General features: G+C 41.6%; 1 protein-coding gene across 1 annotated transcript in view; it reads right to left on the bottom strand.

Moving 5' to 3' along the window:
- Positions 1 to 244: 244 nt before the first annotated feature.
- Positions 245 to 13,152, bottom strand: part of RFX6 (regulatory factor X6) — a 54,108-nt gene continuing 41,200 nt past the window's right edge. The window contains exons 14-19 of the mRNA XM_073335176.1: positions 12,996 to 13,113; positions 11,641 to 11,763; positions 9,754 to 9,963; positions 7,056 to 7,568; positions 3,605 to 3,823; positions 245 to 772 (exon numbers count right to left, since the gene is read on the bottom strand). Of these exons, the coding sequence (XP_073191277.1) occupies positions 579 to 772; positions 3,605 to 3,823; positions 7,056 to 7,568; positions 9,754 to 9,963; positions 11,641 to 11,763; positions 12,996 to 13,113 (1,377 nt within the window). The 3' untranslated portion in view covers positions 245 to 578. The remainder of the gene's footprint in view (positions 773 to 3,604; positions 3,824 to 7,055; positions 7,569 to 9,753; positions 9,964 to 11,640; positions 11,764 to 12,995; positions 13,114 to 13,152) is intronic.

Genomic DNA, 13,152 nt, shown 5'->3' with positions numbered 1-13,152 from the left:
AAGGCACTAAGCATTCAAAATTGACATTTTAATGCACAACAGTAGAAAACTTAAGAATTTTGATTTAGATTGATTTGAAGCCATAAAAAATTGACCTTGTAAACATTTCCATAGGAGGTAGAACACATACATTTGACTATTTGTCAAACAAGAGAAAGTAAACAGTGACTCTGCAATCCTAATAAATAACAAGCATCACAGGCATTAAATAAACAATTTTTATACAAAAAAGGTTTACGTGAAAGACTGAAACAGTGTATTTAATAAATTAAAAATGGGGAAAATCATCTCTTCACAGCCAAGTCATGTCTGCAAGAATCGTTGGTTCTTTCTGCTCAGCCTGAAGTTATGACTTCAGAACGGCATTGATGCTGACAATTTCTGAGCAACTCATGGGCAGGGCACAATCTGACTATAGCTTGTTTTCTGTGTGGGTGTTAATATCTTCATGCTGGGTTCCTTAAGACCAGTTTTTAATACTTTTTCATCCCAGTCATTGATGGGCTTTGACAACTAACAAAACCACCAGAGGCTAGAACTGGAAAATAAGTGTAAAAAAATAAAATGCCTCTCCTAATTCAGGTGTCTCCAGCAGCCGCTCCCATGAAGACCGTGGTGATTGGTGGTAAAGATGGCACCATCTCTCTGTTGGGCTGCCCATGGGAGTCCAGCGTTTCCTGAGAGGGATACTGGTTAGATGTTCCGTACATGCACTGGGAGGAGGATGCAGCTATTGCAGTTTGCATATTAGAAGCTGTGAAAAGAAAGGTAACTATCACTGCACGTTGTCTGTTCGATTCTCTCTATCTTAATCTACAGTTTACTTTAATTAGGTACAGGCCTGTATTCAGACATGCCATCTCCCTAAACACAGGTAATGGGGAGGGCAGGGGGGCTGAAATCTGAACCCATTCTGGATTCAGATATGAATTTCCCAAATGGCTCCTCTCTTTCTAAAGGAATAATCTAAAATCCCAGATCTGAAGGAACATCTCTGAATTTTTAGGATGTTACAAATCCAGCTGAACTTCACAGCAGGAGGCCATCTCTAACACAAGGTGTGCAAAATGAAGCAGGTTTGCTATTCCTCCTCCTCCCCCATCAAGCATCAGTCATTCCAGTATTGATTCTTAAGGCTTGTCTACACTTACAGCCCTGCACCAGTGCAGGTACGTTGCTGTAACGCTTAGTGAAGACGCTAACTGCACCAATGGGAAAGGTTCTCCTGTCAGGGTGGGTACTCCACCTCCCTGAAAGGTGGTAGCTAAGTTAACTGGAGAAGTCTTCCCGTCAACATAGTGTGTCTACACCAGGAGTTTGGCACCAATGGGAAAGGTTCTCCTGTCAGGGTAGGTACTCCACCTCCCTGAAAGGTGGTAGCTAAGTTAACCGGAGAAGTCTTCCCGTCAACATAGTGTGTCTACACCAGGAATTTGGTCAATACAACTGCAACGTGGCAAAGTCACACCCCTTAGCAACGTAGTTATACCAACATATGTTAATAGTGTTGACCAAACCTCAGACTGCACCACTGCCTCTAGGTGTAAAAAATCAAGCCTTCCACCTGGCAAATATCATCCCAGGACACAAAAGGCTCTTGATGAGGACAATCCCTAGAGTGTTTTTTCGCTGCTGAAGTTTCTCTTAAAGAAGCCAGCCAGCCAGCCAGCAGTGGCTATTTGGAAGTCTCCAGAATAACCATAGTTAAACACTGTTTGGGGATTTCTTTATGACTGGCACAGGTGAATACAGCTCTTTAAGACGTTATTGCAAGGAAAAGAACAAGGGCACAGTTAAGTGGCAGGATGAGTGGGCAGCTGTCCATTCGTAGATTTGGGGAATCATTTTTAGTCTGACTGTCTTGCCCAAATTGTTGCTCACACTTATTAGCATGATTGTTCTCACAATCAGGAGACTGTATGTGCCAATAGCAGATTAAATGTTTTCAGATTTGCCAACAGGGATACCTAACTGGCATGTGCAGCCACAGAATTAGTGTACAGTTCCACAAAATTTTTTGCATATTTCAAGAGTGTGGCCCTTTTAGTCAAAACTAGTTTAACTAGAAGACAGATGCAAATCTCTTGGAGAAAGTGGGCAAGGAGGAGCCAGAAAGAGAGCTGGGGCGATCATATTCAACCACATGTGGAGGATAGCCCTGAGCATTTCAACATTGCTAAGTCTTGAAAATTGCTAACCATTAACCGTTAAAAAAAGGGAACATCACCAGTAGCAAGTTATCAAGACTCAGGCTTCAGTGGTTTGGAAACTCCAAGAAAAGGCATGATCTAGTAGAGTGCAAGTGAGATGTGATTCAGGCTGAGCTGAAAACAAATGCCCTGTTCTGTGAGCATTTTTGAGATTCTGAAAAAAATTCCCATCCTGAATCGTGACAAAAAATCAAAATCGCAGAAATTTTCCAAGAACTGGCAGAAATATTTTACAGTTTGGGTGAATGAAAACATTTCATCGTGATAACGTCAAAATATTTTGTCTGAATGTCAGTCTTCCCCCGCCCACCTTTAAAACCTTTTTTAAAGTCTAAATAACCAACATTTCTAAATGAAAAGTTATTTCGACTCAGAAACCTCAAACTTTTTGTTTCAAATGTCAAAACTGGATATTTTGGCAATTTAAAAACTCTCCTCCCCCCCAGTGTTTGTGTTATTGTCATGTGAATTCATAAATTCATAGATTCCAAGGCCAGAAGGGACTACTATGATAATTTAATCTGACCTCCTGTACAACGCAGGCCATAGAACTTCCCCAGAATAATTCCCAATGCACAGTTTTCAGAAAAACATCCAATCTTGATTTAAACATTGTCGGTGAGAATCCATCACAACCCTGGGTAAATTGTTCCAGTGGTTAATGACTCTCAGCATTAAAAATTTACCCTTTATTTCCAGTCTGAATTTGTCTAGATTCAACTTCCAGCTGTTGAATTGTGTTATATATATCTTTCTCTACTAAATTGAAGAGTCCATTATTAAGTATTTATTCCCCATGTAGATACTTATAGACTGTAATCAAGTCACTCCTTAACCTTCTCTTTTTGAGTTGGGAGATTCATTGAAGCTTGAACAGTTTCAGTTTCTCCCAGCTGGCATTTTTGGACCAAAAAAAGTTTTGTTGAAAAATTCCTGACCAGCTCTACACATGAGCTGTCTAAAATAGAAGACATTATTCTTGCCTCTTTTGCCTGTTTATTGCACAAGATAAGCAGAAAAGTGGGGAAAAGAAATCAAATAGCTGAGGTCTAGAAGCAAATACATATTATGTATATAGAGCCTAATTATGCTGTGATTTACATCTTCCTTGCAGTTCTTCTGACCCCATTAATAATATTGAATCAAAATAAGGGTCTAGTATAATGCAGCTGACTTCCATGGAGTTAAAGAGGGATGAACTAGTCCTTTATTCTTAATATTTACCTTTCCAACCACCTTGGGATCACACAGTTCTCACTCTGGTAAAACTCACTGACATCAGTGAATATTTTGCCTTAAGTAAGGACTACAAGATTTGGCAAAGGTGTTTAGACTACACTGTATTAAGGTGTTACCAGGTTCATAGTGCTTGCTTGATCATCAGAGGTACTTACTTATGGGGGTCCGACAGACTATTGAAGATGAGGAATCTGTATAGTATGAGCCTTCCTGTTTTCTTCCATTGTCATCTAAGATGTTGAGTGGGTCATGAATGTCATTGTATGGCGGCAGTGGTCGAATGCTGCTTACACTACTGATTACAGAAACATGCTGATCCACCATTGAGCCAAGTCTGTGGGATTCTGGGTAGTTTATGTTGTTTCCATAGTATCCTATTGACAGGAGAAAAAACAAAAAAGTAAATAAAATAACTACATAAAAAAGAAAGGTTTCAGAGTAACAGCCGTGTTAGTCTGTATTCGCAAAAAGAAAAGGAGTACTTGTGGCACCTTAGAGACTAACCAATTTATTTGAGCATGAGCTTTCATGAGCTACAGCTCACTTCATCGGATGCATACCGTGGAAACTGCAGCAGACTTTATATACACACAGAGAATATGAAACAATACCTCCTCCCACCCCACTGTCCTGCTGGTAATAGCTTATCTAAAGTGATCATCAGGTTGGGCCATTTCCAGCACAAATCCAGGTTTTCTCACCCTCCACCCCCGCCCACACACACACAAATTCTCTCTCCTGCTGGTAATAGCCCATTCAAAGTGACAACTCTCTACACAATCACAGGGCCTAATAACATCAGCCACACTATCAGAGGCTCGTTCACCTGCACATCCACCAATGTGATATATGCCATCATGTGCCAGCAATGCCCCTCTGCCATTTACATTGGTCAAACTGGACAGTCTCTACGTAAAAGAATAAATGGACACAAATCAGATGTCAAGAATTATAACATTCATAAACCAGTCGGAGAACACTTCAATCTCTCTGGTCACGCAATCACAGACATGAAGGTCGCTATCTTAAAACAAAAAAACTTCAAATCCAGACTCCAGCGAGAAACTGCTGAATTGGAATTCATTTGCAAATTGGATACTATTAATTTAGGCTTAAATAGAGACTGGGAGTGGCTAAGTCATTATGCAAGGTAGCCTATTTCCCCTTGTTTTTTCCTACCCCCCCCCCCAGACGTTCTGGTTTAACTTGGATTTAAACTTGGAGAGTGGTCAGTTTGGATGAGCTATTGCCAGCAGGAGAGTGAGTTTGTGTGTGTGTGTGTGTGTCCCTGGAAAAAAAAAAGGGGGGGGGGTGAGAAAGCCTGGATTTGTGCTGGACATGGCCCACCTTGATTACCATGCACATTGTAGGGAGAATGGTCACTTTGGATGAGCTATTACCAGCAGGAGAGTGAGTTTGTGTGTGTATGGGGGTGGGGGGTGAGAACCTGAATTTGTGCTGGAAATGGCGCACATTGTAGGGAGAGTGGTCACTTTGGATGAGCTATTACCAGCAGGAGAGTGAGTTTGTGTGTGTGGTTTTTGGAGGGGGGTGAGGGGGTGAGAGAACCTGGATTTGTGCAGGAAATGGCCCAATTTGATTATCATGCACATTGTGTAGAGAGGTGTCACTTTGGATGGGCTATCACCAGCAGGAGAGTGAATTTGTGTGGGGGGGTGGAGGGTGAGAAGACCTGGATTTGTGCTGGAAATGGCCCACCTGATGATCACTTTAGATAAGCTATTACCAGCAGGACAGTGGGGTGGGAGGAGGTATTGTTTCATATTCTCTGTGTATATATAAAGTCTGCTGCAGTTTCCACGGTATGCATCCAATGAAGTGAGCTGTAGCTCACGAAAGCTTATGCTCAAATAAATTGGTTAGTCTCTAAGGTGCCACAAGTCCTCCTTTTCTTTTTATGAAAAAGAAAGGTTGCTCTAGTGGCTTAACTGCATGACCGGGAGTCAGAAGATCTGGGTTCTACAGCCATCTCTGTTAGTGCCTAGCAGCGCGACCATGGGAAATCCATTACCCCTCTGTGCCTCTGTTTCCCCATCTGTCAAATGGAGGGAATAATACTTCCCAGGGGCGCTGTGAGATTTCAATTAATTAATGCTAGTAAAGTGCTTTGAGAACTGCTGACAGATCATGCTCTTGAAGAGCAAAAATGATTATCATCAGAGATGGGTCAAAACCAAACGCTTGCAGCTGAACCCACTGGATTTTAGGTAGTCTAGGATTAGCATCTCTAAGTTGAAATTCATTGTTCCAGGTCAGCTCCAAAACCAGAAGGGGCCAATTTTCTGGGTTCCTGTCATGCTGGAGAGAAAACCTAACTAGAACAGCCACTCTTACAAGAATTTGGTACAGTGGAATGCAAAGCAAAACACTAACTTTTATATGGCCTTCAATTCAAACTTCAAACCCTAGCTCAAATATCTGGATCTAGTTCCAAACACGACTTCTTCATTTTCTATTTATCCTTGTTGTGTTCTCTTGAATATGTATAGGAAAAACTAAACAAGGATTATTTATAGAACTAATATAAATTAGCTACAAGTCACTGGTTGTAGTGATTATGCTACAATAAATCCAATATGTAAAATCCACTTCTTTTAAGTTTTCCCTAACTAGCTACAGTATGTAGTTCTTAGTGAATTCCTTGGCACACAGCTTATTAAACACTAAGGCATTATCTATGTGCAATGAAGAGGGAAGAGAATCTAAAAACTTGCCCAAGATTTTGGCACAGAGTGAATCTTTCAATGTAAAGTCAGAGTCAAACCTATCTCAGCCACAATCAAGTAGTCAGAGGAGCATCTACTCAGCTTCATATCCCTAATTCAATTCTGTGCTTTTGAAAATTTGACCCATAATAGTAAACAGATTTTGAAATGGATGGCCAAGAAAAAAATACAAGAGAAGAAAATTCTAATTATAATGGTATTGCATATGTACTGTGCCTTTCATCCTGAAGGACCCGAAAGCACTTCATAAACTGATCTACAAGTCACAGTCCCAATAGGAATCATTTCACCGACCACATCTCTGGGGTGGGACATGGCCACTGTTTTAAGTTCACAGCAATCCACACTAGGACCAAAATCCTGAATTGCAACCAAGCTGTGCTTTAAGCCACTTTTGTTTTGCTACCCTCGCCTAGGGGCAAGCTGGCCATGGAACTTGTCCTGGTATTAAGAAGAGCAACTTGAGGGTTGCTCCATTTGATACCAGCTGCCGAAGGGGCTCTTCCAGCAATGGAGATTGCTGAAGCACAGAGACATGGGTCTTTTACTCCCTTTATGCTCGACAGGCCAACTCTGCTAGAGGGAGGTTAGCACAGGAGCTGCTAAGGCACTCTGTGCCACCCGGGTATCCCCCAGGGCAGTAGGAATAGGGAAATCAATCCTCAAGTAGCTAGTTACACTGGCTTTACAGTTGCTTTGTGTCATCAAAGCAGTGGCAACCAGCCAGGGTGCACAGGAGGATTGAAGTTGTGGACAGGAATTGAAGAACACCTTATGTGCAAAAGACAAAGAGCAAGTATTGCCTCTGGGTATGAATAGATAATCCGAGAGAAAAGAAGATGATTATAAAGATTAATACCATTGGAAGCATTAGGGGGATATGTTGCTCCTGGACAGGCAGCAGACACTGAATTGCCCAGGAAATTGAAGCTCCCAGTGTTCAAAAACTGCATATTGTGTGTGTCCTGTGTAGTCGAGGAGGGACCGTAGTTGGAGGGAGACCTGGGATTGTATGGAGACACAGCACAACTGCTACTGAAGTAGTCTCTGGAGAACTGCTGCTCACTCAAGGCTGCGAATCGACTGTGCTCTGCCCTGTGGTGATAAACTCCTGAAGGGGTAGGGGTCTGGGGCCTGAACATGGCCTGGTAATTGGAATTGCTTCCATAATAGCTCTGATTGGTTTGTGACAAAGTCTGGTAAAGGGGCTCTGAATAGGAAGAGCAGTGTGAATGTGTGGATAACACTGGGCCTACACTTGGCGGTCTCCCAGCCATTGGGCCCTGGTTGATAACACTTCCTCGATTGGCCATGGCTGGGGAAATGGGTGGAGTCATCAGATGACCAGTGCTTTGAGAGAGCTCCAGCTGACCTGAAAGAAACAAACATTAGTGTTTGGTAGAGTTCATGCTGTGATATTCTCAGATGCTGACTAGAGTGGGTTTTTCTAAAACTGTAAATATAATACAGTGGTGAGTGTGTAGAGGATCTGTGGGCCCTCAGTTCAATCTCTGGTGTGCTGGCCAACATGGCAGCCACCACATTCAATGGAGATGGGGGGCACCTCTGGTATTCAAACTGCTGTGGACCTCAAATGTTTGAAGCAATGATGCTTCTATCCACTGCTCAAAGGAAGTTCCTCCTGAGCATCTGAGGTCCACAAATCTACAGATGTGCTTCCACTTAATGTGACAGCCACCCTCTACTGGCTAACATACCAGGACTGAACTGGGGAACTCTAGAGCTAAAAGCATGAGCAGCTCCAGCTCCAGCTCCAGGGCAAATGCTCTGCAGCTAGTGACTGTAACAACTCATATCCTCTTTGAATTGGCTTAGGGGGGACCCATAACACAATCACCAGTTGATTACATAAAGTTTACACACTGTTATTCCCCCTTTAGTAACTATAGACTAAAAGAGCAATTATATCAGTAAAGAGAAGATACTGATGCATAGAATCACAGAAACGGAGGGCTGGAAGGGCCCTTGAGAGGTCATCTAACCCAGCACCCAGAGCTGAAGCAGGACCAAGTGTACAAGACAATCCCTCACAGGCGTGTGTCTAACCTGCTTTTAAAAACCTCCAATAAAAATCTCCACAACCTCCCTTGGAAGCCTATTCCAACGTTTACCTATCCTTATAGTTAGAAAGTTTTTCCTAATATCTAATCTAAATGTCCCTTGCTGCAGGCAGATTGAGCCAATTACTTTTTATCTTTCCTTCAGTGGACATGGAAAACAATTGACCCCTGTCCTCTTTATAACAGCCCTTCACAATTTTGAAGACTGTTCTCAGGTCAATCCTTAGTTTACTTTTTTTTCAAGACTAAAACATGCCTGTCTTTTTTAACCTTTCCTCAAAATTCAGGTTTTCTAAACCTTTTATCATTTTGTAGCTTTCCTCTGGATTCTCACCAATTTGTCCACCTCTTTCCTGAAGTGTGGTGCTCAGAACTGGACACATTACTCCAGCTGAGGCCTCACCAGTACAGAATAGAGCAGAGCAATTACCTCCTGTGTCTTATATATGACACGCCAGTCAATACAGAGTTGACTCATATTGAGTTTGTGATCCATTATAACCCTAGATAATTTAGAGCTATTAGAGTTATTCCCCGTTTTGAAGTTGTGTGATTGATATTTTTTCTTTCTGTGTGAAGTACTTTGCACTTGTCTTTATGAATTTCACATTGATGAAGTCAGACCAATTCGTAATCCTGTCTTCCAAAATGCTAGCAACCCCTCCCTGCTAGCTGTAATTCACAAATTTTATAAGCGTACTATCCACTTCATTGTCCAAGTCATTAATGAAAATATTGAATAGCACTGGATCCAGGAAAGACCCTTGCAGGACCCCACTTGATAAGTCCTCTGAGTCTGACAGTAAACCACTGATAACTACTCTTTGAGCAAAAGTGCTGACTCTGTGGGTGCTCTGGGGCTCAAGCACATGCGGGAAAAAATAGTGGATGCTCAGCACCAACCAGCCATTGTGGTTCTGTGGCCCTAGGGCTGGCCATCAATCAGCTGTTCGGTGGGCCCCAGGGCTGGCTGTCAATCGGGGAGGGGCTGGTGGGAGGCACTTGTGGGAGAGGGTCAAGATGAGCGAACTGTGGGCAGGGGGACATCGGGGGAGGGGGTGGAGTCGTCAGGGGAAGGGGTGGAGTGGGGGAGGGAAGAGGCGGAGCGAGGGCGGCACCTCAAGGGAAGAGGCCCAGCAGGACCAGGTCCTTGGGGGAAAGTAGGGGTGGAGCACCCAGCGGGAAAAACAAAAGTCAGCACCTGTGTCTTTGAGTATGGTCTTTCAACCAGCTCATAGTAATTTCATATAGACCACATGCGGTTATGAGAATGTCACATGGAATGTGTCAAAAGCCTTACTAAAATCAAGATATATAATGGCTACAGATTTCCTCTTATCTAATAACCCTGTCAAAGCAAATAACCCTGTCAAAGAAGGAAATTAGGTTGGTTTGCCATGATTTGTTCTTGACAAATCCATGTTGGCTATTCCTTATTACCTATTATTTTCTATATGCTTAAAAACCGATTAATACCTGTTAGCTGCATATTTTCACTGTCCCCAGTGGAGAAGGGGTTCAAACCAGAATATAAACTGCTGTGCTGGTTGGCTGACAATGACACATACGTTTGCTCTGCAAGGCACTCATTTTTGACTGAAGTGTCACTAGGAAGGGTAGCAGCTTTGTTGCGGTTTGCGAGGAAGCAAGAGCTTGGTGATGCGGTAAAGGCAGCTTTACTTGCATCTGGAAAAGTATAAGAAAATTCTTTTCAGAGTAGCAGCCGTGTTAGTCTGTATCCACAAAAAGAACAGGAGGACTTGTGGCACCTTAGAGACTAACCAATTTATCTGAGCATAAGCTTTCGTGAGCTATAGCTCACTTCATGGGATGCATTCTTGATTGTGGTTGTATGCATATATAGCATGTAAACTCACTGTCCGTATACATCAGCATGTGAACCGGCTGATGAGAATACAAGGGGCCTGTTAGTGATTCATTAACATTGTTTGATCACTTATTTTAAAACAAAAATCCTACAAAGCCTCCAAATTTGACTTAGTCAACATATGCAACTTTATTAGTGTCACTCTAGTCTTCCCCTTCCCTGCTCAAACGCCTTCCATTGTGTTCTATGTCCATAGACCTAGATCATAACAGAAGAACTGCTCATAAATGAAGCAATACCGGTAATCATTTGGGTCAAATGTATCCCTCTGGAAATGTCATTAAAGTAAGTGGAAACACTCCAGCCATGAAGTCAATTGAGTTACACCAGGAATGAATTAGGCTTATAACATTTAATCCTTAATCATATGAAGGGTGGAGGAGGGGAGCTCAAAAGCCCATAAAACTCATACATTTTACAGTGTTGCCTGGCAAAACGTACTTGTTCTTTTCAGTACTTCTCAAGTTCATTGCTCACCCTGGGTGAAAACCTGGCGCCAGTGAAGTCAATGGGAGTTTTGCCATTGTCTTCAATGAAGCCAGGATTTCACTTCAGGTCCTCAAGTCCCACCCGAGTCCCCAAGTTGAATGCAAATTTTTCATAGCACAAAACTCTGTAAAGCTGAATAATAATAATAATAATAATTAATAATAAAAGGCCAATTTCCCCCTCAGATTAAATCAATGGGAACTGCTTGTATTAAAGAGCAGAATTTGACCATTAAGAAACGAAAAGCTGAAGACTGATTTCATTTAGACTGGTGTAAATCCAAAGCAACTCCATTGAGCCCAGGTCTCTGGATTTATATGGTGTAAATGAGACTTGAATTTGGTCCAAATACAATTTCTTGAGCTTTAACTGAGCTTTATTCACCTCACAGCAAAGTGCCTGGAGTATGATAAAAGTGTCAAGGTTAAAGTAGAATGATAGCTGGAAATGCTTAAAATGCTCTTTTAAAATTCCTGTTGTGCCTTTGCTCATATTAATACTTCACCAAGGATACATTTACACTGGAATAAAAGACCTGCAACATGGCCGCAGCTGGCGTGGGTCAGCTGACTCAGGCTTGTGTGGTTCGGGATGTGGAGCTAAAAATTGCTGAATAGATATTTTAGGCTTGGGCTGGAGCCTGGGTTCTGGCACCCTCCCCCTTTGCGGGGTCCTAGAGTTTGGGCTCCAGTCTGAGCCCAAACGTCTACATAGCAATTTTCCAGCGCTACAGTCGGAGCCCTGCAAGCCAAAGTCAGCTGACCCGGGCCAGCTGTGGGTGTTTAATTGCTGTGTACATGTACCCTAAAGGTGAAATACGGCTCCAGTCCTGTAAAGACCTTAACTTTAAGCATATGGGTAGTCCAACTGGAGTCAGCGAGACTACTCATGTACTTAAAAGTTAAGTATGTGCATACGTCTTTTCACGGTCTGGGCTTAAATAAATAAATAAAAACAAAAGGAATCAAATGTAACAATCAAGTTACCCAAATTCTTCATATACTTGTCCAATAGATTCTGGAGTTCTTGTTCTTTGTCATTGTTGAACTGGGTCTCCATGGCTAGCAGGATGTACTCATCTAGTAGCATACGGATCAAATGAAAAGAACCTTGGTGGGGGTGGAGGGAGAGAAGAGAGAGTGTAACGAGAAATTATCTTTGTGACCATCTCTCAACACTTTACAAGAAGCAAGTGAAACAAACAAATAATTGTTGGACTTTAAATGACCTGCCAAGACCAACAAGGAATAGTGCCTAACTTCTCGCTCTAATCTCTGTTTGCACTGGCCCACCTAGCTCAATATGTTTACTATCCTGTAGGCTATTTGGCCACTAATTACATCAAAGAAAAATACTGATGAAAGTGAGACATGCTTTATACATGAAGAGGGCACACACTGGAGGTAGATAAGGCTGCACTCCGCTAGAATGAGCCTGACTCTGCTCTATTTCTGTTTGTCTTGTACTAAATAACCAGACAATGGTCCACAGAGTCCTGGAGTTGATTTCAAGGAAACAACACATTCAAACCAGATCTCCCACTACAGCCTTTTCAAATATCATTTGAATGAAAAATAAAAATGTAACTTCCAATACAGAGATCAGTTGAGAAATGATGTGCTAACTGTAATTTGTGCTGAAAAAATTTCTAATTTACAAATATCAGTTTCTAAAGGACGTTTCTAAAGTGTCTAAAGGACACTAAAATGTTAAAAGCTTCAAAGTATATGAAGTGTGAACTTGAAATCTTAAAACAAATAGGAGCAGGATGGTGTGTGTGATGTCCATTATCCCAGAGCTAAACCATAAAGATATTTTGTTAAATTCCTGGTAAAACGGCTTGATGTGAAAAACAATTATTTTTGCCAAACTGATTCAGATGTATTATTCTTATTTAAAATCACTTATCTGGACCTCTTTTCTTGGGAAATATGATTGTGTATTTTATTGCCAAGTTAAATAATCATAATATTACCTTGTTCTTACATAGCACATTTAATCATTATTATTTGTGGTATTATTATTGTTATTTAGATCTCAGTACTTTACAAAGGCCAGTATCATTCTCCCCATTTTATATGTTGGGAAATTAACTCCTAGCACTAACTCAAAAATGACAAAGAAATATCAAACCTTTAAAAATTGACATTAATCCTAGGGTACCAACTAATTACTGCTAAGAATGTTCTTTAAAAATGCAGTTGGCAATGTATATAGAATAATTGTTTGGGCTCTGGTCAGAGAAACATTCGCCAGAAGACAATTCCATATGTTTGGGAAGTCTGGATAGAGTTCCAAGCAGGTAGTTCATAAAGGAGGGGTTTTATAAAGCCAAGGGTACCAAAACTTGATGCGTTGTTTAGGGTGAGATTATGCATCACTCGGGCACCAAAAAAGCTCCATTTGAGAAGGAAATCTTGAGCTCTCTTCTTCAGTGACCTCCCATTTTGTTTGCTTGCCTAAAAGAGAAAGGAAGAAAGAGGAATCTATAAGTAAAT

The sequence above is a fragment of the Lepidochelys kempii genome, chromosome 3, assembly GCF_965140285.1.
Source record: "Lepidochelys kempii isolate rLepKem1 chromosome 3, rLepKem1.hap1, whole genome shotgun sequence".
In the NCBI taxonomy this organism is placed as follows: Eukaryota; Metazoa; Chordata; order Testudines; family Cheloniidae; genus Lepidochelys; species Lepidochelys kempii.
The sequence above is the reverse complement of the archived record's forward strand: the minus strand, read 5'-3'. Positions and strand labels throughout refer to the sequence as shown.